At 55.4% G+C, this 27,757-nt stretch overlaps 4 protein-coding genes across 8 annotated transcripts in view; 2 read left to right on the top strand and 2 right to left on the bottom strand.

Moving 5' to 3' along the window:
• DGCR2 (DiGeorge syndrome critical region gene 2) overlaps positions 1-6,376 on the bottom strand; it is a 73,454-nt gene extending 67,078 nt beyond the window's left edge. For 3 of the 5 annotated variants that reach the window (XM_037067423.1, XM_037067424.1, XM_037067425.1), the window contains exon 1: positions 6,029-6,375. In XM_037067423.1, coding sequence (XP_036923318.1) covers positions 6,029-6,107 — 79 coding nt within the window. In that variant the 5' untranslated portion in view covers positions 6,108-6,375. Of the gene's footprint in view, positions 1-6,028 lie in introns of all 5 variants that reach the window. The other 2 variants (XM_037067421.1, XM_037067422.1) reach the window with 1 other exon arrangement.
• Positions 6,377-8,376: 2,000 nt separating this feature from the next.
• On the top strand, positions 8,377-9,925 carry LOC119001826 (testis-specific serine/threonine-protein kinase 1-like). Its single transcript, XM_037067361.1, has one exon. It carries the CDS (start codon positions 8,740-8,742, stop codon positions 9,847-9,849), a length of 1,110 nt encoding a protein of 369 aa, XP_036923256.1. The 5' UTR covers positions 8,377-8,739; the 3' UTR covers positions 9,850-9,925.
• Positions 9,926-14,473: 4,548 nt separating this feature from the next.
• TSSK2 (testis specific serine kinase 2) lies at positions 14,474-15,710 on the top strand. The gene has a single exon (XM_037067360.1). The coding sequence runs from the start codon at positions 14,520-14,522 to the stop codon at positions 15,633-15,635; it is 1,116 nt and encodes a 371-aa protein (XP_036923255.1). The 5' UTR covers positions 14,474-14,519; the 3' UTR covers positions 15,636-15,710.
• Positions 15,711-17,568: 1,858 nt separating this feature from the next.
• Positions 17,569-27,312, bottom strand: ESS2 (ess-2 spliceosome associated protein). The gene is made up of 10 exons (XM_037067358.1): positions 27,096-27,312; positions 25,946-26,114; positions 25,752-25,853; positions 23,639-23,808; positions 23,413-23,530; positions 22,976-23,109; positions 22,098-22,200; positions 20,755-20,864; positions 18,626-18,741; positions 17,569-18,120 (listed from the first exon to the last, which is right to left on the bottom strand). The coding sequence occupies exons 1-10, from the start codon at positions 27,228-27,230 to the stop codon at positions 17,841-17,843; spliced, it is 1,437 nt and encodes a 478-aa protein (XP_036923253.1). The 5' UTR covers positions 27,231-27,312; the 3' UTR covers positions 17,569-17,840.
• Between the last annotated feature and the right edge of the window lie 445 nt (positions 27,313-27,757).

Below are 27,757 nucleotides of genomic sequence, written 5' to 3'. Positions count from 1 at the left end.
GCTCAACTTTCCAGCTACTTCCATAAGCTTTGGCCCCTTCTGTTTATAAAATACCCACACCCTTGCCCTGGCTGGTGTAGCTCAGTGGATTGAGTGTGGGCCTGAGAACCAAAAGGTTGCCAGTTCAATTCCCAGTCAGGGCACATGCCTGGGTTGCAGACCAAGCCCCCAGTGGGGGGCATACAAGAGACAACCACACACTGATGTTTCTCTCCCTCTTTCTCTCTAAAAATAAATAAATAAAATCTTTTATTTATAAAAAATAAAAATCCACACTCTTCCTATTCATTAACCAGTGCGCTGCTCCAGAGGTAAGGTAACCCTGGCCGCTTCTCAGCTCATTGAGGACTTACCAGTTCAGCATACCCGGCAGGTGCCCGAAGGTCCCTAATGGCCAGGGGGAAAGAACCCTGAAGTAGGAGCCAGTTCATCTGGGTTTGAATCCCAGCTGGGCTGCTCACCCACTATGTGACCTCTTACAAGTCACCTGCCCCTCCCAGTAGGGAGAGGCTTTCTTTCTCCTAAGGAACATAGCTCCCGGACTTCCACCAAGATGGAGGCATAGGTGGAAACACTGTGCCTTCTCCCACAACCAAGTTTGAATACAACAAAGGTTTAGTAAACAAAGATGCAGCCAAAGAACAGAAAATTGAACTATACGGAAGTCCAACAACAACGAACCGTTCAACCAGAACCGGTAAGAGGAGCGGATCCAGCAGCAGAGCAGGGTCAGGCAGGAAAGATCCCTGGACTGAGGCACCCGCAGGCAACCGGGGTAGCAGCGCAGACCCAGTGAGGGTGCAGGGCAGGCTGACCGCAGTCACACATCCGCGTGCAAATAAACCAGCAGAGAAGTGAGCAGTGAGACGGACCACGCAGGCCCCAGCACTGAACCCAGTGAGGGCGCAAGGCAGTGGGCTGACCGCAGTCACACACTTGCGCACAGTAGGACTGACCTCGAGGCCCCAGTGACGGGAGGCGGCAGAGGGGACTGCCATTGCTTTCCTTTGACCCCACCCCCACATACAGCGTCACAACCCAGCAACTGAGTTGCCCCATCCTGGCGAACACCTAGGGCTCCACTCCTCATACGTAACAGGCACGAACAGTCCAAAACATGGCTCAAGAAGAACTCAAAGCCCCAGAGCCAATAACTCTAAGCGAAAAAGAAATAGCCAACCTATCAGACGCACAGCTCAAAACACTGGTGATCAGGATGCTCACAGAACTGGTTGATTTTAGTCACAAATTAGAGGAACATATGAAGGCTAAACTAATTGAAGTGAAGGGAAATGCACAGGAAACCAATAGTGATGGAAAAGAAACTGGGCCTCAAATCAATGGAGTGGACCAGAAGGAAGAATGAAACATCCAACCAGAAAAGAATGAAGAAACAAGAATTCAAAAAAAAATGAAAAGAGGCTTAGGAACCTCCAGGACATCTTTAAACGTTCCAACATCCGGATTATAGGGGTACCAGAAGGGGGAAAGAAACAGCCACGAGTGGAAAACTTATTTGAACAAATAATAAGGAGAACTTCCCCAATCTGGCAAAGGAAATAGACTTCCAGGAAGTCTGGGAATCTCAGAGAGTCCCAAAGAAGTTGGACCCAAGAAGGAACACACCAAGGCACATCATCATTACATTAGCCAAGATTAAAATGAAGGAGAGAATTCTAGAAGCAGCAAGAGATAAGGGGACAGTTACCTACAAAGGAGTTCCCATCAGACTGTCAGCTGATTTCTCAAAAGAGACCTTCCAGGCAAGCAGGGGCCGGAAAGAAGTATTCCAAGTCATGAAAGGCAAGGACCTACATCCAAGATTTCTCTATCCAGCAAAGCTTTCGTTTAGAATGGAAGGACAGATAAAATGCTTCTCAGATAAGATCAAGTTCAAGTTCATCATCACCAAGCCCTTATTATATGAAATGTTAAAGGGACTTATATAAGAAAAAGAAGATGAAAAATATGAACAGTGAAAGGACAGCAAACTCTCAGTTATTAACAGCCACACCTAAAACAAAAGCAAACCAAGAGGACAGCTAGATCAGGAGTGGAACCATAGAAAAGAAGAACACATGGAGGGTTAGCAACAGCGGAGTGGGAGGAGAAGGGGGGAGAAGGTACAGAAAACAGCATAGACAGTAGGTAGAAAATAGATAGGGGGTAGGGCAAGAATAGTAGGGGAAATATAAAATCTAAAGAACTTGAGACACATGGTCATAAACTAAAGGGGGAAACTGGTGGGGGAGGGGGTGTGCAGGGTGGAGAGGAATGAAGGGGGGGAATAGAACTGTAATGGTATAATCAATAAAATATATTTTAGCCCTGGCTGGTGTAGCTCAGTGGTTGAGCGCGGGCCTGCGAACCACACGATCGAGGTTCGATTCCCAGTCAGGGCACATGCCTGGGTTGCAGGCCAGTTCCCAGCGGGGGACTCACGAGAGGCAACCATACATTGATATTTCTGTCCTTCTCTCCTTCCCTTCCCCTCTAAAAATAAATAAATAAAATCTTAAAATAAAATAAAATAAAATATATTTTTAAAAAAAGGAACACAGCTCCCATCCTGCTACCTCCTGCCCAAACACAAGTCTTTTATTGGGCTGGGGACCTCAGTTGAAAACATGGTAAGTCAGGGAAGGTGAATGTTTTCTCAGCTACATATGGTGGGAGCAGCCTGGAGGGAGCTGCAGCATGATTTTCTTTCATAACTGATGACTGAAAACAGTTGTAGAGTCAGCAATTGACGCTGCATTCTATATACAGGTAAAGGGTCAGTGACATGGTATCACAGTCAGTGGCCCCTAAATGCCCCTCTATGTGTTGTCCTTCAGCAGAGACCCCCAACCTTTCTTTCTCACCACAGACATAATAATGCACACCTTTGTTGGTCATTGTGGTCAATTAACCACAAAAGGAATTTTGGGGGAGGGTTGGTTCTCTCTCAGACCAGATTATTCAGAAGGAAAAAGCTTCAGCACCGCTCCTCAGTGAATCGTGGGGTCCATGGGGAGAACAGGAGCAGTGTGGGGCTCCACAGCAAGGCACGCGGACAGCAGGACATTACACAAGCCCCTAGAAAGGTACATGATGGGGTCAGGCCAGACTTCTAGAACCGAGTCTCGTCTCAGCCCTCAGCTTAATGAGCTCCTTGTATTCCAATTTCCCCGTTTGTAAACAGGGCTAATACCAGTATCTACCTTACAGGGACCACGGGAGTTCACTTAATCAACACATGTGTGGGTGATACAACAGCATTTGGCATGTAACAAAGTCTCAAGCAGTATCAGACACGTATTTAAAAGAAACTGGCAAAAGGTCAAGTTCAGCACTTTCATGTTGCCCCCATTCTGTAAAAGGCTTCATGCCGTGGCCTGAATCAGAGAACAGCTGAAGGTGGCTTAGTCCCAGTCCTCAAGGGTTCCACCTGGCAGAAATCAGAGGGCACTCTCCACACCCGCCTGGCTCCCTACCTCCCTCCTTCCTGGGAAACAGGTTCTGACTGGTGCCCTCCTCACACCCAAGTATGCATCTAAGTCAGGACTGCAACAGAAAGAATGCAGGCAAAGAGCAGAGACTGGCAGCCAGTGGACCCCTGCCTGGAAGGACACAGAGCACACAGCACACAAGAACGTCTGGCCCGGAATGAGATGTGACCTCACTGCCCAAAATCAGGAAGCCAGTAGGAACCCCCAATTTCACAGAGCAAGATACCACTGGGGGCCACTAAGAAGTTCTGATCAGGAGAGTCCTGAAATGAAAAGGGTAACTTTGCAGCCTCTGCCAGAGCTGCCTCCCTGCCCCAACTCAGACCTAAGCATGATGTTTTCTGTGAAGCCCTCCCTTACTTCACAGATACAAATGGTCATCACCTCTACCACCAGACTAATTTATACCTCATCTCTCCTTCCACACCCAAAGGGCACTCCAAGAGGGAGGGGCTTATTTTCTCCATTTGAGTATCCCTAGTGATGGGAGGGCAGGCAGGCACTGAACACTGAGATGCTTGTTGAATGGCTGCTGGCCAGCTGGCAGGATATGTGGACAGACAGAAAGAGAGTTGGGAACATTAATCACCTCTATCATCCAGGCAGGAGATGCTGGACCTGGAAAGAGGCACCCCAAGGAAGACAGGCATGCGTGATTCATGGCTTCACCCCTCAGAGTCTAGAGACCTCATGTGCAAAACTGGGACTCAGGAGCCAGAATAGGATGATGTCTCACCTCTCTACAGGTGTAGACATGCTGTCTAAAGGACCTAATCACAACAACCCACAATCCATTGGCTCTGCTCCCCAAGAGCAGATGTCTGTCCTAGACAGATGGCCCTTTTCCTGGCTTCCATTCCTGCCAAGGCTGCTGTCCCAGAACTTGTCACCCTGCTGCCCAGAGAACATCAAAAGCAGTGAGCAAGCAGCTCTACTCAGGGAGTCCAGGGAAGTACCACTAGAGAGACTGCAGGTTGAGTGTGGGCCCAGGGCCTTGGCCACCAGGTGGACCTTGGGGAGTAGAGGCTTGGCGAGTCTGGGTTAGGAGCCTGGCTAGGGCGCAGTGGAGGGTTGCACACAGCCTTGCTCCCAACCTGCCTTCATCCACTGAGGTCTGGCAGTGTTCACAGAAGATGGACCTGAGCACTTACACCTTCATGAGTCCCTTCCCGCATTAATAAAAGAAAAAAATGTTAAGAATCATACTTTGGCTGCCTAGCTTAGTTGGTTAGAGTGTCATCCTGATACACCAAGGGTGTCACTTCAATCCCTGGTCAGGGCACACACAAGAATCAACCAATGAATGCATAAATAAGTGGAACAACAAAAATCACTCTTTCTCTATTAAAAAATCCAATTAAAAAAGCCCTACTTTTCCATTGCATTGTTATAAAAATGAACACCTATATGTGCACATTTTTTAACCTACAAGGTTTTTCATTTTTCTAATTTTAAAAGAAATCAGCCCTCACTGATTTTCTCAATCAGTGGATTGAGCACAGGCTGTGAACCAAAGGGTTGCCAGTTTGATTCCCGGTCAGGACACATGCCTGGGTTGAAGGCCAGGTCCCCAGTGGGGGCCACATGAGAGGCAACCACACACTGATGTTTCTCTTCCTCTTTCTCCCTTCCTTCCCATCTAAAAAAAATTTTAAGAATATAAAATAAATCACATTGTCACAGCCTCCTAAAAGCACCGTGGGACCCAGCATTGTGTCTCCTGTTCCCGTTAGACAAACTGGCCCTGCACTTGGGGATTTGATTTTCTTGCTGCAGTTCAGAGGAGAAAGGGTAGAGAAAGAAGTAGGTCGAGAAAAATTGTCTAGGACCCTCTAGCTGCCATGATTCTGACCCCTCACCACAGGCTTTTTTATGGAAACACAAGTTCCAAGGAGAGTTCCAAAGGTATTTAATCATCAAATACAAGGAGTAGTCCTAAGTACCTAGCACTGTCCAGGCGCCTATTACTGTGACACACCTGCGGGGCAACGCGACAGTCTCTGTCCCAGGACAGGCCCGCTCACGATTTTGGGTATCCTCCTAGGGGCAGGTCTCTGAGCAGAGTACTTCTCGAGTGTAATACCTCAGTGACAATAAATGACACGGCTACCGCTGTCCAGCGGAGGGGTTTCCAGGGATTGACGCCGGCACCAACTCACTGCTGGGCGGAAGCAAGAGAAACCAGGTGCCTCCACGAGATGCTCTCTCGACCCCCAGCACTCGAGCCTAACCCCAACCGCCGGACCAGCAAAGAGGGCGCGTCCAGAGCGCAGCTCCTGGGCGAGAGAACTCCATCACTCTCGCTTCCGTCAACCTCCAAGCACGTAGTGCTCCACGGACGTGCACCCTCAGGCAACACCCCTCGAGAACAAAGTTCCACTGTGCACGAGGCGCTCGAGCCCAGGTAAACTCGGTTTCCCGGCGGTGCACGGTCCAGGGCGTCTGACGCCGCGCCCTCTGAGGACGCGGCCCAGCCAGGTGGAAGGTGGTCCCGTACTACCCCTGCCCCGCACGCCCCGCCCCCCCGCGCCGCGCACCTGGTCGCAGCGGCTCGGTGACGGTGAGAACGAGCAGGAAGAGCAGCAGGAAGGCACCGCTGTCTGCCTTGGGCACCATTTATCCTCCGTTCATCGTCCCCGGGGCGGCCGCGTGACCCCGCGGGGAGGCCAGACCGGGCCTGGCTGAGGGTCGGGGGACCGGACCGGGGCGGGACCTGAGACAGGGCCGGATGTGAAGAGGCGGCGAGAGAGGGCTCTGGCTGGGCCGTGGCTGCACTGGGCCGCGCGGACTGGTGTGCAGTCTCGGGTGCAGACGCGGGTTCCGACTCCTGCTCCACGCAAGATGGCGGCCGTCCTGCTCCGCTTCGCGACGCTCCGCCTCCCGCCCTCTACACTGGTGCTGGCCAGTGAGCACCGAGGCTGGGCGGGGCCTGAGCGTTCCCAGTTGGTGCTGACCAGTGGCGGGGCTGGGGCGGAGCCTGAGCAGTAGGGCCCGAAAGGGGCGAGGCCCAAGATCTGGACTGTGAGGGGCGGGACGGGGGCGGGACTTAAGGCGTGAAGTGTACCATTGGCTAAACAAAGAGGTGGGGCTCGGAGTAGATACCTGTGTAGTAGGGACTCTGAAGGGCCTAGGATCCTAGGGTCCGGGGCAGGGGCAAAGGGACGATCGAGAAGACGGACACAGAAAGGGGCAGGGCCCAGTGGGGCCGAAAGGTGGAGAGAGGAGGGGCCGGGAGTGGCCCAGGGGGCAGTGTGGACCGGACACAAAGGGCCTTCGCACCTTGCACACCTGCAGGTCTGCCACCCGGTCTGCGGCCCAAGAGTGCGCCCCAATGTGGTCTTTAGGAAGGTCTCCAAAGGGGTGAGGAAAACTGGAAGGCCCCGTATTATCTTCTAGAAAGTGGGGAAGGAGGATCAATACTCTGAGGTACACGCAGGTACCTTTGCACACAACTGAAAATGTTTCAAACATGAGGAAATAGCCTAAAGGAGTGTCATACAAAGGTAACTGACAGGGAAGCCCCATTCTAGAGAGACCCTATAGTAAAGCTGGCTCTGGAGGAAGGGCCCTGTCTACACAATGGGGAAGGAAGGAAAGGAATATTGGGCAAAGTTGCTGCCACATCAGGCCACATCTGCATAGAAGGAAGCCACTGGGGACAATGCTCTAAGTACTGATTTTGCACCTGTTATAGGGAACAAGGTGGTGGTGGTGGAGGGGAACCCAGCAGATAGGGTGTCCTTAGCAGGAGAGAGGAGCAAGCTTTCCAAAGGAAGGACCATCAGCCATGTATACGGGGCCTGGCACAGGGTGTGAAGGCTGGAAAAGAGGGTGAAGATGGAAGCAGAGAAAGGGGGGAGGATCACAGCTGGTGAGGACCCATCCCCACTGGCTCACTCCCCAGGAGTAGGCCTCTCAAGCTCCCTTAAGGCATGGTTCTCCTGAGTGTCTCTTAACCCTGGGACGCTCAGAGCCATAAGAGAGAAAGGCACCCATAACCCCCTGGGCAGATATGGCCAAGGTTGAACCTAAGACTAGGCCAGACCTACCTGCATCTGCTCCTCAGTGTGGCCCTGAGCAGGTGCTAGACAAAGGGGTTGTCACAGCAGAGGGCTTCACTGCTGGCAGAAACTGGTCCCTGTCCAACGCTGACGTCTCCACTTGCACTGTCCTCAGTGAGCATTCCAGGAGCTGCTGATGGCACTCAAAGCAAGATCCAGCTTCTGCCCCAGTCCCAGATCTGCCCTGGGAGCCCAGCCAGGACTATGGTCTGGGCAGACCCCCAAGAGGGGAACACACAGCCAAAAGCAGAAATCCCTTCCAGTTGTCCCCTGTGCAGATCACTGTCAGAGAAGCAGGCCAGTGAGGTTTTGGATGAGGAAAGAGAACTACAGAGAGGTGAAGAGTCCAGTCAAACCGTGCAGGAGAGGGCACAATTCTGGCTTCCTGAAGGCAGCAACCCCTGGGCCCGGAGTCTTTGGTCCTTCTGACCCACCTCCACCCTTCACCCTGCTGCATGGCTTGCAGGCCACCTGTGTGGACACAAGCAGGGGCCTCCAGGACTGAAGAGAAAAGATCAGGGATATTTCTGCCCAGCTCCTTGCCTGTGGGGTCACTGTAGCCTACCCCTAATGTCACTGCCTTTCTTAAGGTCACCCTTTCTACACTACCCTTCCAGGTTCCAGTGATCATCCCTCCCTTCTTCCAGGAGTGTGTGACTACCATTGGGGTTTCCTATACTCTGCTCCCACCTTTGCAAATTATGCCCTTATTAAACCCTCAGAGCACCCCAACTGGAGCATGTCTTGTTTCCTGCTAAGACAACCACCTGCCCTGGGTTTCACAGGTTGCAGTAATTAGCTCCGCTGCTCAACAAGCAGTCCTTGGTTTGGAGACATGGTGTTCCCATGGACCCCTGCTACCTTTGGTCCCAGCCAAGTGCAAGGCCACTCTCTGTGGGCTTTCAGACTGCTGCAGCCCAGTGGCTAGCCTTCCAGAGTTCTGAGTCCAAGTGGCTTAAGCCAGAGCCACATTCCCTAGGGATTCCTTTATGACTTCACCCACTGAAGTCACTTGGGAAACAATGCTGAACGTTCCACCCCGGAGTCTGGGCCTCTAAGGAGGCGGGGACAGCAGGCAAGGCCAGCCCAGAGGACTCTCTGTTCATAGTGTAAATGAGGACCCTGCTGGCCCATGTCTCGCAAGCATGTAGAGGGCAGCCTCAGAGGCACTGGGTGCTTCTGACACCATGGATGATGCTGCCATCCTCAAGCGACGAGGCTACATCATGGGAATAAATTTAGGAGAGGGCTCATATGCAAAAGTCAAATCCGCTTACTCTGAGCGCCTAAAGTTCAACGTGGCAGTCAAGATCATCGACCGCAAGAAAGCCCCCTCAGACTTCTTGGAGAAATTCCTTCCCCGCGAAATTGAGATTCTAACCATGCTAAACCACCGCTTCATCATCAAGACCTATGAGATCTTCGAGACATCGGATGGCAGGATTTATATTGTCATGGAGCTCGGGGTCCAGGGTGACCTCCTTGAATTCATCAAAACCCGGGGAGCTCTGCATGAAGATGATGCTCGCAAGAAGTTCCACCAGCTCTCCTCAGCTGTCAAGTACTGCCACGACCTGGACATTGTCCACCGGGACCTCAAGTGTGAGAACCTTCTCCTTGACAAGGACTTCAACATCAAGCTGTCTGACTTTGGCTTCTCCAAGCGCTGCCTGAGGGATGATGGTGGCCGAATGACACTGAGCAAGACCTTCTGTGGGTCAGCGGCATACGCAGCCCCCGAGGTCCTGCAGGGCATCCCCTACCAGCCCAAGGTCTACGACATCTGGAGCCTGGGCGTGATCCTCTACATCATGGTCTGCGGCTCCATGCCCTACGACGACTCCAATATCAAGAAGATGCTGCGCATCCAGAAGGAGCACCGCATCGACTTCCCACGCTCCAAGAAACTGACGGGTGAGTGCAAGGACCTCATCTACCGCATCCTGCAACCAGACGTCCACCGGCGGCTGCGCATCGACGAGATCCTCAGCCACGGCTGGGTGCAGCCTAAGGCCCGCAGTCTGTTATCTGCAGCTATCAACCAGGAGGGGGAGACCTCCCAGGAAACTGAGTGCTCAAGGACCACTGAGCCTGTCTCTGACAAGAAGTCTGTCACCAAGCTGGAGCCCCAGGAGGAGGCACCGCCTGAAGTGAAGCAGGAGTCAAAACCAGAAGAGGAGACGCAAGTGCAGGTGTCAAGGCCTCTGGAGACCACCAGCCTCGCCCTGTTAGGCAAGCAGCCAAACAAGGAGACAGTAGAAGGGGGCTCCCCGAAGCCTCCAGAGACACACAGCTAGTGAGCTTAGATGGCCCAGGGGCTGGCAGGGAATGAGGTAGAGGGGACGGCTTTGAGCCTGAGCTCCAGAAAAGTCAAGGGACAAGCAAGTGAAGAGAAGACAGTCCCGGATAAGCTACTATTTTCGTCAGTTTATTTTCCCTCCCTTTCAACTTGGTAACCCACGTGGTAAAGAAGGAATAAATCACTATATTAGCACAGGCTCTACGGTGAATGTCTTTGCCCCAGCTGACTGGGGTCATCCGGGGAGAAGATCCATCCCACCTCACCCCAAGTTTGGAAAATATATCCCAGTGGGCTCGACCCTGACCATGACCTGGGGCCCTGGACCAGAGCAAAGCGGTGAAGTGAGGGAGATGCTGCTTTGACAAGCAGGCCACAAGTGCAGTGTTGGGTGAGGAGGGGATAAAGAGAAGACAGGACCAGGGGGGCAAGGTGGCTGCTTGTAGATAACAGGTGGGAGGGGGGAGGACCCAAAAGACTGCTGGTGGGGAGGGACCTCTAGAGGGCAGGTGGACCAGCTTCTCAGACTCTTGAGCTCCCCACCCTGATGGGCAACTCAGCTTTTCTGCTCTGTTCACCAGGGGTTCCCCTGTGCCCAACCGGCTCCCAGCTCTCAATGGTTCCCTGAGTCGCCCCACCCTGGGGCACTGCCCCAGCCCAGAGGAAACAGGGGGCTCTGCTGGGCAGCCCAGCCACACTCCAGCCTGTGTGTCCACAGCAACTCTGTGGCCTTGACCACACCCTGTTCCCTTCTGGTTCCAGTCTGTCCCCAGGAATGCTGCTACCTGCCAGTGGACAAGCTGATACTGGTGAGTAGGAGACTGGACAGGTGTCCTCACAATGCCTGCCTGGCTGCTGTGGCCATGTGTCCCACCGAGGGAGCAGGCTTGCACTTAGCATCACCCACCGCAGTGCTCTGCAGGGCCCTGCCTGCCCTTTCCCATGCAGTCCTCACCTCTACCGTGATGGCCCTTTCTCTTCCTGCCCTGCACTTGCTCTGACAACCTCATGTGGACCTGCAGCATTAGCACATCAAGAGGGCCAGTGCCTTCAGACTTACCCCTGCCTCCTGTCTCTGGAAAATCCCAACCCCCAGCCCTCTAGAAGTGACACCCGACCTGCAACCCTCCCCCAGAAGTTAGTTCACCACTCTGCCTCCCTCCTCCCTCCTCCCTCCCCACCTTCACACAGACTGTCCTCCTATCTCCATGTGCGTATGCGTGTGCATGTGTGAGTGAGAGAGTGAGAGTGAGAGTGAGAGAGAGAGAGAGAGAGAGAGAGAGATGGCTCAGCCACCACTGAGACCTCGTCCTTGCCCTGGAATTGCCTCCCACAGCACCCAGTCTGGCTCCCTCTGCTGAGGAGGAATCCCAGTGCCTGGCCATTGAGGTCCTCCCAGGCCTGGCCTCTTCCTGGCCTCCCAGCCTCTTCCCTCACCCCCACACACATTATAATCATGCTTGTGGATGCATCCCTGCAGACCTCACAGGGGTCTCTCTCCAGCTTCAACTGGGGGGTCATGGCCTCCACAAGGCTTTTTGGGGTCTCTAATAGCACTCAGCAGCCAGCCACTGAGCTCCACCATGGCAGGCCAGTGAACGCCCAGGGCCCGGACACATACCAGGCCACCCAATTCTCAGTGAAGACTCCTGGAGACCAGTCATGTAGCTTGTCTGGTGGTGGAGTGGGATTACAGAGCACCAAGTGGACCTGAGATGGGAACGTCCCAAGGAGAGGCTCCTGAACCTCCTCCTCGGTCACATCGGTCCTCAGGGCAGCAGACATGGGCAGAAGGAGGGCCCCGAGTCTCACTGCAGCCCAGCCCTGAGGTGAGCCTGGGTGGGAGGGGCCACAGGAAGGAGCACTTATGTGTGTTTTCCAGGTGGGGAGACAGCTCAGAGAGGGCAGTCAACTTCCTAAATCACACAGCATGGAGTGGTAGCCTGAGTGACTGAAGCCACAGATCCCCAGGTGGCCTCATATGGTAGCCATGCCTGTGAACTGCTCAACCCTGGACTCAGCCCTGGCTTAGACCCTTTCAGTGATTGTCCCCCCAAAGGCTTTAGGGTCAAGACCCTCTACGTGGGTGCTGTGACCCACAGTGCTCCCTACTGTCCCTGTATCCTTCCAACACATTGTCCATTCAGGCCATCATGTGCACCTGCAGTCCTCATCTGCCTGCATGTGGCTGACTCCTAAGACATCAGCCTTCCCAGACCTCCTAGCCTCCCCAGTCCAGTCTCCAGTCCATCTGAGCGACAATGAACTTCCCTGGCCTCTGGGCCCCAGGAAGGCATGGGTCCTTTCTAGTTCATCAGTGTACCCCAGGCCCTGGGAGTGACCCTTAAATGCTTATGGGGTGAACAGACAGGTGGTTGCTCTATTTATGGAGGAAACCGAAGCTCAGGAGTGCCCTTCTCAGGGTCTGCAGGTCTCTGACCCACAGGACTGCAGCTCGGGAGCCCCACTGGACGTCCCCTGGCCCAATCTAACATTCCTGCCTCCCACATACTGGGAACCCCTACCTCAGTGTGCACAGCGTGGGCAAAGCTGCCTGCCCCATGCCCCTGCACGATGCTGAAACCTGCCTCCTTTGCTATGTCCAAGAACCAAAGAGGCCACACCGGCCAGGCAAGAACAGGGTTAAGAGGGCGTAGAATCCACAAAGTGGGTCAGTGGAATCGGTCAAAAAGGAAGATATGCAGGAGCATCACAGCCAGGAGATTTGGGGCACCAGAGAAATGGGGGGTCATCCTCTGGTGTCCAGGACCTCACCCAGCTGTAGGTCCTGGAGAGCTAATCATCACAGCCAGCCCCTTCTGGGACACAGTAATAAAGTATTGGTCATTGAGGCTAAAAAGAGCCCCCAGAAGAAAGCGGGTCTTAGGGAGAAAGCGGGCCTCTTGGGGAGGCCTGGCTGCTGGAAGGTAGTCGCCCACTGTGGGACTACCCTGCTGGGGACAGTCACTGCTCCCTGGCACCTGCACTCTGGCTGCCCTGCCCCTGCCATTTTCCACATGGACCTCCAGACCCAGAGAGCTCCCCCACAGGCTCCAAGTGCATCCATATGGCCACACTCTGGTCCGATTTACATCTGTCTGCCGGCCATGTCTCGTCCCTCATTAACCTGGTGAAGCCCCGTTGATCCTCTGCACACCAGCTCCATGGTCAGCCCCTGCCCACCCGCACAGAGGCAGGCCTTCCTCCCTCTCCCCGAAACACAGAGTACATGGCCCGGGCATGGGATGCCTGTGGTGGAAAACAAAGGAGCTGCAGGGCTTCCAAAGTGCCTAAGGAGATGTATAAGGGAGGCCTTATCTTCCAAAGCAGGACTCCACCCATAAGCCCTTAGAGTTTTCACGTCATTTCCAGGTGCAAAAGGAGGTCTGAGAGATGCGAGCAAGGTGCTTTCCCAGGGTTCCAACAGCTACATGTCACTCCTCACAAAGGCCCAAACTGATGTAATTTAGGACCCCTCCCCACGCAGGTGCTTGCTTTACAGTTGATGCTATGGCTGCTGCGGGACCTCGGCATCGTCAGGACCCCCAGCACCCAGGATCTGCCCAGGGCCCCTCCCTATCACCAACCAGCTTGCCAGACCCTGTTGTCTCCCTGTGTTGCCTGGAGCCCCCAGACCCGCCCTCAGCCAGCTTCCTCTTGCTGGGTTGAAGGCACCAGCCTCCAGTCTCCCCAAAGCCCATTCTCTGTGCTGCCACACATCTTAAAATGTGACGTGGGTCACAGCTCTCCTTGCCCTATGCCCTGCAACGGCTGCCCATCACTCAGGGAACCTTTTCTGACCCCATCACTTAGGGAACCCCACTGACCTTTTCTGCCACCTCTCGCCTGTTTGTGGACTCCACCATTCTCAGAAGCCCTCTCCTCTTCCAGGCTCTTCCCTACCTGGATGCCTCATCACCTCCTCCTCTACCTGACGAGCCCAATTCATCCTGCAGGCCTGCCCCAGTCCTCAGAGCCTGGGACCCGCAGCACCCCAGAGCCCTGCCTACCTTTCCACCCCTCACATGTCCTGCCCACTGCAGCAGCAGCAGCAGCACTGATCCACCCAGCTTGGACCCCAAACAGACGCTGCTCTTGTCCACTAAGCTTGGAAACACAGCCAGCTTGGCCAGACCAGAGCAATCCCTCCCGGGCACTGCCAGGCCTGAGGACACAAGCCCTAGATGGAGTTTTCTTCATATCCCAGAGAAGCTGCAGGAAACTGGCCCCAATAGGACAGGAACCAATGCAGAGTCAGGCCTCACAGTCAGGAGAGGAAAATCAGCACAGGGCTGGTGCTCCGGCTGGACCCAGGCAGCCCCCATCTTGGGTCCGACTTGTGACAGGGAAGCCATGACGAGGAGAAACAGGGAGGGTTACCACAGTCCCGGGTGCTGGCTTCCTTCCAGCGGTCGGCAAGTAGCACTCCTATCAGGCCAGCGTGGCTTCAGGGTTCTAGGGCCCCTGTTCCCCCCAGTCCGGGCTCCACTCCTGGCTGCCTGGCTTTATGACTTCACAGGCTGAAGTCACGTGGAGATAATGCTGAGCATTCCACAAGTCCAGGCCAGCCCAGCCAGACGGCTCCCCACACTGTAAATGAGGGTGATGCCTGCTGGCCCATGTGGGGAGGGGATGTAGAAGGCAGAGGCGCCGGCCGCTCCTGGCACCATGGATGATGCTGCGGTCCTAAGGAAGAAGGGTTACATTGCAGGCATCAATCTTGGCAAGGGTTCCTACGCAAAAGTCAAATCAGCCTACTCTGAGCGTCTCAAGTTCAATGTGGCGGTCAAGATCATTGACCGCAAAAAAACACCCACTGACTTTGTGGAGAGATTCCTTCCTCGGGAAATGGACATCCTGGCAACTGTCAACCACCGCTCCATCATCAAGACCTATGAGATCTTTGAGACCTCAGACGGGCGCATCTACATTGTCATGGAGCTTGGTGTCCAGGGTGACCTCCTTGAGTTCATCAAGTGCCAGGGGGCCCTGCACGAGGATGTGGCACGCAAGATGTTCCGCCAGCTCTCCTCAGCCGTCAAGTACTGCCACGACCTGGATGTTGTCCACCGAGACCTCAAGTGCGAGAACCTTCTCCTTGACAAAGACTTCAACATCAAGCTGTCTGACTTTGGTTTTTCCAAGCGCTGCCTGAGGGACTGCAGTGGGCGCATCACCCTCAGCAAGACCTTCTGTGGGTCAGCGGCATACGCGGCCCCCGAGGTCCTGCAGGGCATCCCCTACCAGCCCAAGGTCTACGACATCTGGAGCCTGGGCGTGATCCTCTACATCATGGTCTGCGGCTCCATGCCCTATGATGACTCTGACATCAAGAAGATGCTGCGCATCCAGAAGGAGCACCGCATCGACTTCCCACGCTCCAAGAACCTGACGGGTGAGTGCAAGGACCTCATCTACCGCATCCTGCAACCAGATGTCCACCGGCGGCTGCACATTGATGAGATCCTTAGCCACCCATGGCTGCAGCCTCCCAAGCCAAAAGCCATGTCTTCTGCCTCATTAAAGAGGGAGGGTGAGGGCAAGTACCGGGCTGATTGCAAACTGGACACCCGGCCAGGCTCACGGCCTGAGCACCGGCCTGAGCACCGGCCAGAGCACCGGCCAGAGCACCGGCAGGATCACAAGCCAGGGGCCAAAAACCAGCACCGGATGCTAGTGGTGCCCGAGAATGAGGACAAAGTGGAGGACAGGCTGGCCGAGACCTCCAGGGCAAAAGACCATCACGCCTTGGGAGCCGAGGTGGGGAAGGCAGGCTGTACCTAGGGTACAGAGGGCAGGGGGCGGAGCGTGGTGCATGGTGGCGCCCAAGTAAGCTAAGTAGGCAGGTAGGAGCTGAAGAAGGCACAGGTGCAAGGAACAAGTAAAATCTGTCAATTAAACCACTATTTTGATTACGTTCTATTGGCTTTCTTCCACTTAGTACAAAGACGTTAATTACTGACCACCAAATAAACCATGAAGTGTAAACAAGCATCAAGAGTGCCCCCCGAGGAGTCTTTTTCTAAAGGACTCAGCCAGCCACCCTCCATGCGGCATGGCGGTCTCCAGCATAGGGGTCCAGGGACCCATGCTCAGGCACAGGTACTCATACAGAGAGCTTGTGGGCAAGGAGAAGGTCGTAGCCATGGACCATCCACCAGGCTCCCACTGCCCTCTGGGACTCGCCTGTGCCCAGCGCCTCCAGGGCTGGCCAGGGCCATGTATCTCCACCTCAGGCACGGCACAGCCCACTCTGACCCCATCCCACTCCCTTAGACAGTCCTTCCTCAAACTCCTCTCCCCTCCCCTTGGAGTATCCCCCTCACCCTCCAAGCAGGCAACCCCAGCTGAAACTTCTGACTGGCACGTTCTCGTCCTGATAACCCCGCTTAGAGACCTAATTTGTCACCTGTCATTCCCTAGGGCACACTCCCAATAGGCCAGCCAAGTGCTGGAGGTCGTCAGCACCTGGCCTTGGGTAGCCTTGCCTGGACAGCGTTCCTCTCTGCCTCTCACTCACACTCACTCAGACTTGTCTCCCCACTTCCTGAGGACGTCCTCAGGTCCAGGGCCACCCTTCCCTATGGGGAGAAAGCACCAAAATGCACATGTTCCAGTCCCAGCCCTTGGCCCAAGCTTACCTGCTAAGCCCACCCCCAGCCCCCTCTGCAGGTTCTAGGGCACAGCCAGGGATTGGCCCCAGGAACATGCAGGAACTCACTGTCTGGGAGTGCAGGCTAGTGGCACCCACCAGGCAGCAGCCCTGCACCGGCCTCCAGACAACACTGGCACTCCGGGGGGCGAGCAGAAGAGGACCAATGCAGGAGTGCCCAGAAAGACGGCCTAGTGCAGGGCTGGCTGTACTCAAAGCAGGACTCCAGCCTGAGGGATTCCAGGTTGCCTCCCTGAGCAGAGAGCCCTCAAAGGCACAATCTGACCCCAGCTGAGACCAGAAGAGACCTATGTGGCAAGCAGCCATGGTCTTGGGCCCCTCACCTGCATGTGAAGCAGCTGATCCTGGACCTCCTGAGGGTTGGGCAGCAAAGCCCTCAGGCTGCTGAGAAAATGCTGGCTGATGGTGCAAACAGCACTGTCAGGTCTGCATGGAGCCAGGCCCCACTCCTTAACACTGTGGCCAGGTTACCATTACCTGGCACTGCTCTTGGTGGGAGTAACCAGGTGAGACTGGTAACTCAGCAGCCTCAGGCCAGCAGTGCCTGGAGCACTGGGGAGAAGGGCAGGAAACAGCCCTGCCCCGCCTGGAAGCCAGGCGCTCAGAGGTCATGGTGAGGCCACGGGGTATTTCATGCAGAAGTGTGGCCTGACACCCAAGTAGGACCCATGCAACTCTGTCACTGGTAAACCATGCAGGCCAGCCTGACCTAGCTGGGGAGGCTGCAGACCTGGGCCCAGAGCCCCAAGTGGACCCTAGAGGTTGAACTCCCCAGGGCTCTGTCCCTCCGTCAGAGGAACAAAACTTGGAGCAGGGGTAGGGGAGTCGGGGACCGACATACTGTGTGCTCAGCTCAGAAGGTTGAGCCCAGGAGTGCCGCAGAAAGCAATGCAGGTGGTGGCAGGAAAGGCCACACACTCTGGCCCTCCATGGGTCACCCCACAGAGTGGCAGCCTCCCCAGGAGTCCCACTGTCCTGAGACCTTGATGCAGGCCGAGGGACGGCCTCGGGGCTGTGCAGGCAGCAGGACGGAGAGTCAGCCTGCAGGCTGTGCTGGGTGTTCTTTACTTCTGCTTACATAGAAACGGGCATGGGTTTCCATAGAAAAAAGTACTAGCAAAGCCCTGGGATGCACAAGGACCACGGGGTGGGTCCTGTGCCAGCTTGGCTGTGACATGGCACCCTTCTTCTGTGGCTTCTGGGACAGTTATGCTTTTGGCCCGGGCCTGGGTCCTCAGAAGTCCAGGTCCTCTGCTGGGTGGATGGCTGCCCTGCAGGCTCCACAAATCTCCCAGGAGCCCAGCCCGGGCCTGGCCCTAGAAGAAGTCTGAGGCTTTGCGCCGGGCAGGGAGCTGCAGCAGGTTGTCCGTAATGGAGGCTGGGTCCTGGCTGAGGGGGGTGCGTGTGGCAGAGCCAGGTGCTGGTGTGCCTGTCGGGGTCTGGGGCCCGCCGGCCGGGGTCTTGAGGTGGGCTGAGCGTGCTGGGGACGGTGTGTAGCTGGCGCGCAGGGCCCGGTCTGTGTACTTGCTGGCTGTCCTACTCACAAGGCGCTGTAGGGCTGGGGACATGGCCGGACTCAAACCTTTGGGAGTGAGGCTGTGGTGGAGGGGGTGAACGTGAGAGGCAGGAAAGAAAACAGAGTTAGGATTAGGCCAGATGGGGCACCACCAGCAGCAGGGGCTGCCACAGCCCCACAGGAAGACACATGGGAGAATCGTGGTCATCCTGGGCGGAGCACCCCCACAGCCCGGCATACCGCAGCACTGCCAAACCTGAGGATGAGTGCTGCTCCTGTCCTTGGCTGCAGGGCTGGGGTTCACCCCCACTTTCTCTATGGGGAATGATAACATGCATCTGCACAGGGCTGACAGGAGCTCACAGTGGGGCAACAGGCCTAAAAGTGCCTCTCAGGGATGTGCCCAAGAGGGGGCTGTAGAAAAGATGGAGGGGTCCTCCACATCCTGGTTCACACAGGGCCTCACTCTGGACCAGAGGACCCGAGGAAGGACCATTGGGCCTGCCCTGCAGACTGAAGGTCCACACGGGGGGCGGGGGGCAGGAGCAGGGAGAAGAAACCCTACCAGGGTCAGGCACCCCTCACCTGGCCAGGTTCTCTGTCACTCTCCGTAAGGCCTCCTGCTTCTTGGCCCGGTTCTTGGCAGCGGCCTCATTGGCCATCTTCAGCCCCAGCCGCTCCCTGCGGCCCGGCTCCAAGATCTGCAAAGTAGGTGTGTGGGTGGCCTGTGCCAGCTTGCCACTGGGCCAGGCAGTCCCCTGCTGCTGGAGAAGCTACCTCTTCCCATGGCCCCCACAATTCCAACATCACCTCCCTAAAAAGCCCCTGGAGAGCCCCCAACCAGCTAGGCGAGCTGCCCACCCCACCTGTCATCATGGTTTTCTCAAAGCCAGCACTGCTGAGTTAGGGCCCTCACAATCCTTTAAAAAAGAAGAGGGTCTTGCTTTAATCTGCCGCCCTCTACTTATCTGCCTTTATCAACCATCTGTATTTCTTTTGAGAACTTCCAGAAACATGTCCTTGGCCGACTTCTATGACATGGTGCTTCCCTTGCTTTTTGGTTTAGCTGTTTTTCACTTAGCAGGAGTTTTAACCATGTTGGTTATATCACACTGCGCCCTACAAATTCCTTTTCTGTTATTTCAGTTTTACAAATGACTTTCAGCTGTACTTCAGCTTGTCACTTCCACAGAGTGTAAGCTAAACGTCACTTTCTCTGCTTTCAGTTTACAAAGCTCTTTCTACCTTAAAATGAGATCAGATATTGAGCACCATTCTCTCCTAATTTTTTATATTTAACTCATCCAACTTTTTGGAATACATTCTGCTCTACAGGTTAAGGACCCAGGTCACTTCATTTCCAAATTACCACTCAGCACCGTGTGAGTGAGCATCTCTAACACACCAGAGTTCTGACTTGGACTGCGGTTTGTTTCAGAACTTTTCTTTCTTTTCTGTTGACCGGTAGGTTCCAGGCCCAGGGACACATCCGACACATCTATGGTTTTAGTATCAGACAGCACCAGCTCCTCTGTCATTCCTCTCTCAGGTTTTTTGTTATTCTTGCAATACAAATTTTAGAACCGAGGTACCAAAAACCTTTGTACAGATCCTGTCTGGACACGTTACCCCTCTGAACTCCTCAGGGCACAAGGCGTGGTACGTCTACATGTACCATATGCACCACGCCTCTCAGCAGGGTTGAGCCCATGCCCCTGCTGGGGGTTGGCATGGGGCGGGGGGTAAGTCAGCAGTGTTCTCCTGATGGAAGTCAGTGGTTCCTTTGCAAAAGCTAAGTTCTTCCCAGTTATTCTAAATTTCTGTTGCTACAATGAGTGACCTCTCTTTTCCTGTTGCACTTCAAACTGATCGCTGCCAGCATTAAGGGACTGGTTCAAGGTGAACGACCCAGCCTCCTACACAGGCCTTCCGCCGCATCCATCCCAGACTCGGAGCTCAGTTCTTTGGGGTGTCAGTGCAATGTAACCCTGTGCCCTCTGTCTCTGTGACAACGCCAACTTCTGCCTCCCTCCACCTCCCCCCACTCCAAAGTGGGTACAGGCAACGACCCCACCTAGACAATACGACTGCATGCTCCCAACTTTTGGGGGCTTCTTTTCTTCCCCCTTTGACACCACACCAGTCACTCAGTTTCCTCACAAACTGCGTGCAGACCAGAGCACCTCATCTCCCCAATGCCCCTCCAGGGCCAGGCCCCACCGGCCTGCTCACTTGCCCGCACCACCCTAGGCCACCCCCATCTCTGCTCGAGGCCTCTCTGTGCAAGCACACAGCCCTCCTGAGGACAAAACATCACACCGTGTGGAACGCTGCAGCTCTGGGACCCTTCCCAACCCTGGGCCTGCTGCACAGTGCGGCTCTGGATCTGCCTCCCAGACCACCCGTCATCTTTGAGCAGCCTGTCCCCTGGGCTCAAAGGAGCCACACCCACCACACCCCTGCCCTGCATGGCTACCTCACTCTGCCAGTCCCTCCTTGACAAAGCTACCCTTCTCCCCATACCTGTCCTCGTCCTGACACCACTCAGAAGTGCAGTGCCTGAGCAGGTACTTGGCCTGGCACATGGCCCAGCCCACTGGTCAGCCCTGCTGTGACTACCGGCAGCTGGGCCATCATCTGTGCACAGAGCCAAGGATGCTCAAGACCACACACCCACCCGAGGTCCCACCTGTGCTCCCTTCACCATGACATACCTTGAAGGCTGGCCCCGGTGTCCTGTCAACATAGGGGGTTTCCGATCCTTCAACTCTCAGGGGTGTGTTCTCAACCTCCCCCCAGGTCATCAGCGGGGACTCGTTCACACCTGCAGAGAGTGAGCCATCTCAGGTAGGGCAACCCAGGCAGGTGTGCAGCTGGGCCTGCCCTCCCACCACAACCACGTCCCCACCCCTATGCACATTTCCCGCTCACAAACACATGGCTGGCAGCTGGGCCTCGGTCCTTCCCCCGGACTCTGGAACCCTGACACCTCTGCCCTCTGAGAGGGAAACAGCAAGGCCACTATGGGCGCAGGGCAAGAAGGCCAGGCCCCTATAGCCATGGGGCTTAGCTTGAAGGGGGCTCTCTGGAGAAGCTGGGCAGGGTCAGCAAGGCCCCCGTCCTAGCACAGGGCCAGGGGAGTCTCCTAGGGGTCACTACTGGCACCCCAGCCCAAAGGAGGAGACACTCAGGGGCTTCCAGAGTTCCTGTATCTCCCAGGACCCTGGGTAAACCTGTGGCACCTCCACACGTCCTGGCCTGTGTCATGACAACCAGCCCCCCAGAGCACAAAGGCCAGTGCATAAGAAGGAGGGTACAGGGACGGTGTGTGCACTGGGATGCCATCCCCAAAGTCACACACCTGTGTGAGGAGACACAGGGCTGGAGCCCAGAGACTGCCCCTTACAAGGCTCTCTAAATTTAGGCTTGCAAGCATGGGGCACCTGCTAACACCAGACCCAGAAGTAAGAAACATTATCCCAGGATGGAGGGGATGTCCAGCCCTAGCCCAGACCAGTGGCAGGAGGTGGGTGGCCCGAGAGACGGGCACACAACCCTGCAGCTCCCTGAGGCCCATCTTGCCCACCCCACACAGGCCAGGCATGGCCTCTCGAGGCTCCAGATGCACCCAGTCTCCTGCAGATGACGACCTGCCTTCCACACAGGAAGGTGCCTACAGGCAGCCCACTAGACAACGCCGCCCTCACTGCAAAGCAGGTCTCAGGCTTCCCTGTGCCCCTCAGCAGGCTCACCATGCCAGTCTGTCCAGCAAAGCCCCCCCCAAGCCCCAGGTTCCAACAGCTTCAGTCTGTCCCGCTCAGCTTTGGGTGAGGGACAGAGACCACCCAGCTAAATGGGCCAGGCCCCCCGCATCTCCAGCCGTGTCTGCCTGAGAGTCCAACCCTGTCCTTGTGGATGGGACACCGGATCTCTGAGTCATACAAGGTGTGTGGCAGACCCAAGGAAGCACAGAGAGTGGCCAGGGCCAACCAAATAGCCCACCTCCCCGCAGGCAATCCTGCAGGTGGGCCAGCTTGCCAGCAGGCACATTTCTCACCAGGGGCGGGAGAAGGGGTGGCCACAAATCCAAATCCACCGACACGAGGGGACTCCTGGGGGATCAGCTCCTTGCCATCAGGGCCCACCTTGCCCTGTTTGTGCTGGAACAAGCAGAGAGGCCAGTGTCAGGGGCACTTCTCTCTTCCACTGGCAACTGGGCAGGTGCACAGTGGAAACACTTCCCTCCCCCGCAGAGCACAGCTGGGGCTGGTAGCCCCCTTGAGGAGAGAGAGGGAGGACCTGGCTCCTACAGAGACCTGGAGGATCTATGACTGAAGGCTTCCAAAGAAGGAAGCTCTCCTTGGTCCTTCCCCTCCACGCAGGGTGGCACATGGCCACACCCCACATGGGGTACTTTCAGGGGCTAATATCTTCAGGCTCCTGCAAGGGCTACACTAACTATGGACGCCTGTGCTCTGATCTCTTCCCATGAGGCCCCTGTAAGAACCTCTAGAGCAGTCTCCCCACCTTCAACCCCATGACCACCATCACACGGGAGCTCTCAGGCTCAGAAACCTCTGCTGTCTGCCATGCCAAGCCCCCGCTCCAGCCTGCCCACCCCTCCCACCCCCTGGCTGGGCCTAGTGCAGAGGTGCAGGTCTGGCCAGACTGGCCTGGCTCATGGCAGCTGATTTTGTCTCTGTTCTTGCCCCCGAAGGGAGCTGGCACAGAACTGGACTCAAAGAATGCGTCTGACCAAAACAGCACCCCAATGTGTACAGAAAACTCGGGACCCTGCCACAGAAGGGCTCCGAATACTTCTGCATGGCTGAGCTCTACCAAGCCCAAGAATGGTCCTAATATAAGAGGAACAGCCGAGATCGAAGAGGTTATTTCTGCCCACAGCCAGCCCATTGTTGGCTTCCTGACACCTACCTGGGCATTGAGGGCAGCGGCCTGCTGCAGCTGAGACCTGCTCAGGGCCTGGCTGAAGGGGTCCCTGAGGAATCGAGTATTCTTATGCACCACCTGCCGGGGCTTCTTAAACAGCTGCTCCTCATCAGGGACGCCTGGCAGAGTAAGGGGAGGCAGCAGGTGTCAGACGGGTGGGCGGGCCCCACCTCCTCCCAGTGCTCAGGGCCTGAGAGAAGCCAAGTCACTCCCCACTGAACGGAAGCATGAAACCTACTTCAGCCTCCACATCACAGAACTGAACAAACCTGGAGAGGGCCTCACTCCCTCAATGACTTCACACATAGACCCATCCGCTCCAAGACAGGCCAGGGCCCCTCCGAGGCCCAGAATGCAGGGGAACACAGATCAGGTCCTAGAGGCCAGATCCACACACAGCCCCGCCCACGATGCCTGCTCACCCTCTGGGTAGTACATGAGGGAGTTCTTGGCCCTGTATTTCCAGGTCTCCACACCAGCCTGGCTGCTCTCAATAGCTTGGTGCTCTGCCGATGGAAGTGCAAGGTTATCTTTCTGCCTCTGCATCACAGAAGGAAAAGAGAGGGTCAGAGAGCCCCCAGGCACTGTCTGGCCCTGGGACTTCTCCCACCCCAAGAGAGGGTGCTTCTGCCCCTGCACCCAGGGCACCTTCTCAAACTCCTCCTCGGCCTGGTACAGCCAGGCGTGGCGTGCCCGGCTCTTCTCCTTGGCCACCTCCATGATCTCCTGGAAGGAGGCGTTGTCCTCACTCGTGTACCGGCTCAGGAAGACATCCAGGCTGGGCAGGGGCTCCTTCTCCTCCTCCTCTCCAGCCTCTCCTGCTCAGGGTATGGGGTGCGGGGGGTGACACAGAACCATGAGTGGCAGCAACACAACTCTGCGGTCTGTCAGCCCCAGGAACCACAATGCCCTACAAGCAGGATTAGCACGCTCACACCTGGCCCCGGGTCTATCTGAGAGAGCTCAGACTGCCAGACAGCTCCCCACCTGGGGGCAGCGTCGACCACCCCAACTGCCCAGCGAGCCCTCAGGGGCTTTCCCCACCTGCTGGATGCCAAGTAAAGTGTGCAAGCTGACTCAGACAGACCAGAAGGGGAATGCCCAGGCGTTAGAGAAAGAGCAGTGATCACAGGGGCTCTCCCCCACCCAAGCTCCCCCACCTGCACCAGTCCTGCAGGACCTGCCTCCAAAGCCCGGGCTCTCTCCACCCCTGGGATTTCCTCACCCCAACTGCTCCACCCCCTTCCTGGTACCTGTGGTAAAGGTGGGTGACTGTCACCTAAGCCTCCTGACTTACTAATGGGCCTGGAGGCAGAGACCCCATACAGCAAGTGCTCTGGATGGGGTCTCACAGGCACTGGGCCACAACCACAGCAGCCAGCGGAAGTGGCACCCCCACTGAGGGGGAGCCCATGCGCTACGCTCAGCACCCCGGACTTCGGCAAGGCTGTCAGGAGGACAGCCTTTTCTTCCACTCTAGTGCCAGCCCTGACTGCCACCAGTCCCCACGAGACTGTGCAAAGCACAGTTCAAGACCCGTTGTCAGAAAGATGAGGACTCAAACCCCGTTCTGCCAAAACCGGCTCAGGGACCTGCAGAACGTACTGCCTTCCTGAGCCTCAGTTTCCTCCCCTATGACTATAATGTGTGATGATGGTACCAGGTTACTGAAAGGATTCCTTGTTTACTGACCAGTAAGAGGTATTTAGAAAACAACGGATCTGCAAATGGCCTGTGATTCAAGTGCCATATGCAATGGAGGCGCACTCTCCAAGGAAACCACACAAGGGACTGTGTTAACGGTAGAGCCAGGTTTAAAGCAGAAAACATCACGTTTCTGTGAGTACACAGGGCGTCAATGTTAGGGCATCATACCGTAGACCAGAATCTAAAAGAGAACAGCACCTCATCCATTTGCACGGGCGCTGACATTCTACTCCTGACGAGGACACCGAACGACCGTGAGGACGTCCCGTAGCACGCGGAATGCTTATGTTCAACGGAACTCAGAATGCTGAGTTCTACAATGCTCAGAATATCCTAGAATGACACCCTCGTAAAGTTGAGATGTATCACACACACCTCAGTAAATGTCTTCGAGAAGAAAACATTCATTTGTTCTACACATATTTGTGGAAAACCCACATCACACCTGAGCTGTGCTAGATGCAGAGTACATAGACATAAGCAAGACAAAGAACCTGCTCCAGTGGAGGGAGAGACAACCAAACACAAATGCCTTCTTAAGGACCATGTCCTGCGATAGGAAAACAAAGCCAGGAAAGCACAGAGCATCGGGGGCGGCATGACTTTACACTGGGAGGTCAGGAAAGGGTTCCCTGAATGGGTGACATTTGAGCAGAGACCTGGAGAAAGGAGTGACCTGTGCAGTCATCCAAGGGAAGTGGCCAACTTGGAAGAAACAAGTGCAGAGGCCCTGAGGCACCTTAAGGAGACAGCAAGGAAAAGAGCCCTCTGAGGCCCATGAAGCCCACCTGACCGGGGCTGGTGCACAGGACATAGGCAGTGACAGAGGACTCGTCATTTCCATACCATGGAGAAGGATGACAGGCGCAGAGGCCTGCACTCGTCTAGAAGCTGGACCTAGATCTTCTCTTAGACAGTGCTCTTTGACCAACGGGCTGCCATTTAGACATGGAGACACAGCAGGGACAAAGTGTGACCCGCCTCTGGACCACCCTCTCAGGATGAGATTCCCTGGCAATCCCACCCATGTGACAAAAAGAGGGCACTCGCTCACCATCGCCATCCTCCTGGCCCCGGCCGCGGCCCCGGGGCTTGTGGTTCACCACCCCAGTGGCGGTGTGTACCTCAGGGGTTTCAAATGTGGCTGGAGTCACATCTGGGGTTAGAGAGAAAATGGGGGTTAGAGTGAGCCCGAGGCAACAGCTCAGCAGGTGTTCCTGCCTCTGCCACCCACAGGGGTCCTCTTACAGGGCGGTGGGGGCTCTCGGGACATCTTGCCCAGAGCAGAGCCAAACTTGATGGCAATCTGGCGCATGCGTTCCAAGTCTCCATTCTCCTCAGCCTCCAGGTATTCTTTCTGTGCCTGCAGCTTTTCCACATCAGGAAAGAAGTCTCTCTGAATGACTGTCTGGAGGCCCTGTCAGAAGGGATCAGAACCAGGGTCAGAGCAGCTTTCTGGGCTCCCCCACCTCTCAGTCAACCAATGCATGCACAAAGACCTACACCCTTGCTGAGCTCCGGCCCCAACCTCTGTCCACCCAACGATCCCCAGACCTTAGGGGCATTTTCTAGTGAGGATAACATCCCGTGAGGCCTTGCTGCAATATCTAACATTACTAAGCGCTCCTTTGACTGTCATGAAGCCCTTCTCTCTGCCCTCACTGACTGGTCATTCTCATTTGCCAGTCTCACTTCCACATCAGCTAGACCAATGTGAGTGTTGCCACCTTCATGCCAACAGTGACCGCCTACTTCCAATATAAACCCCTGACCCGAATGACTTCAGCCAGTCACCCCACCACCGGCACCGGCTGAGATCCCCAACTCTGCACCTCCAGCCAGACCTTGCTCCTCAGCTGCACATCTGTGCCCCCAGCTGTTCACTAATGCCACCTAGAGGCCTCCCAAACTTAACCAGTGCCAAACCAAACGGACTCCGATCTCCGTGCCAGCTCCTCCTGCCTGTCAGCGGTAGGATTAAGACCTATTTCAAGGTGCCACAGTCGCAGCCTCTTTCCAGGACCCTCACTCAGCCTTTGCACTTGCTATCAGCACTCTCTAAGAAAATCCTCTTTGCCACTAGCCTTCCAAACTCTTAACTGATGCTTGAATAGAAAACCTCGATTCCCTAACCCCCCACCACATGCAAGCAAACTGTCTCCTCTCTCCCCTGAGAGCATTGCTAGTGCCTCCTCCATCAAGGACACCCCTCTGCATTGTGTTTGTCTGACTCTCGTACAGTCCACACCCAGAGGACAAAGACTCCGATTGCTCCACCTCCGCGAGGGGACCAGAGTGCCACCACCTGTGAGGAGTAGGTATCCGAGAGGAGTGCGAGGCAAAGGGGGGGGGGCGGGGATAGGTCCAGAAGTGGCTGGCGTCCACACCGAGATCTTACCTCAATGTACTCTTCCTCGTCCAAGACCCGTTGCTTCCTTGTCGCAGCCCCGGCCTCCCCTGCCGCCCGTTTCCTCCCTGGGTGGGACTCGGTGGAAAGCAACAGGGCCCCGGGAGACGCACTAGGCGTCTCCATCACTGCCCCAGGACCTCTCAGCAGACGCGTCTTAGCGTCAGAGGGGCGGGCCTGTGTTAGCTGCACAGCCGCTTCCAACAGTTTACCAATGGGGGTACTGAGCGTTTCGAAGGCCGACCGGCGCTCAGCAATGACGCCACAAGCCCTCGTCCTGATGGGAATTGTAGTCTCCTCTCTCCGCGCTGTTTATATGTATCTGGAATGCGGGCACTAGACGGCGCTGTGGTGGTGGGGTTAAGGGACGTGTCATTGACGCTGGTGAAAAGTTTCTGCACTGAGTAAGGCCGCGCAATTCCAATTTGCAAATAATCACTACATATGCTTCTATATTATTAAGAAAAACACACTCTTCAGAAAATTTGGTTATATACACTTTTCAAAGCTTTTATTTAGACTTTATGTAAGAAAAGAACCTAAGACAATTATTTCTTGATAGTTATCTAACAAAAAACTAACAAATAAAAGAAAGTAAAATATGATGTTTCAATAAAGAAATGTCCAGTTAAAAATTATCAGGTCCCGCCTTG

Source organism: Sturnira hondurensis, unplaced genomic scaffold (genome assembly GCF_014824575.4).
Source record: "Sturnira hondurensis isolate 20B ecotype Veracruz unplaced genomic scaffold, ASM1482457v3 Scaffold0017254, whole genome shotgun sequence".
Taxonomy (NCBI): Eukaryota; Metazoa; Chordata; class Mammalia; order Chiroptera; family Phyllostomidae; genus Sturnira; species Sturnira hondurensis.
Note: the sequence above shows the minus strand (reverse complement) of the source record. Positions and strands in the feature narration are given on the sequence as shown.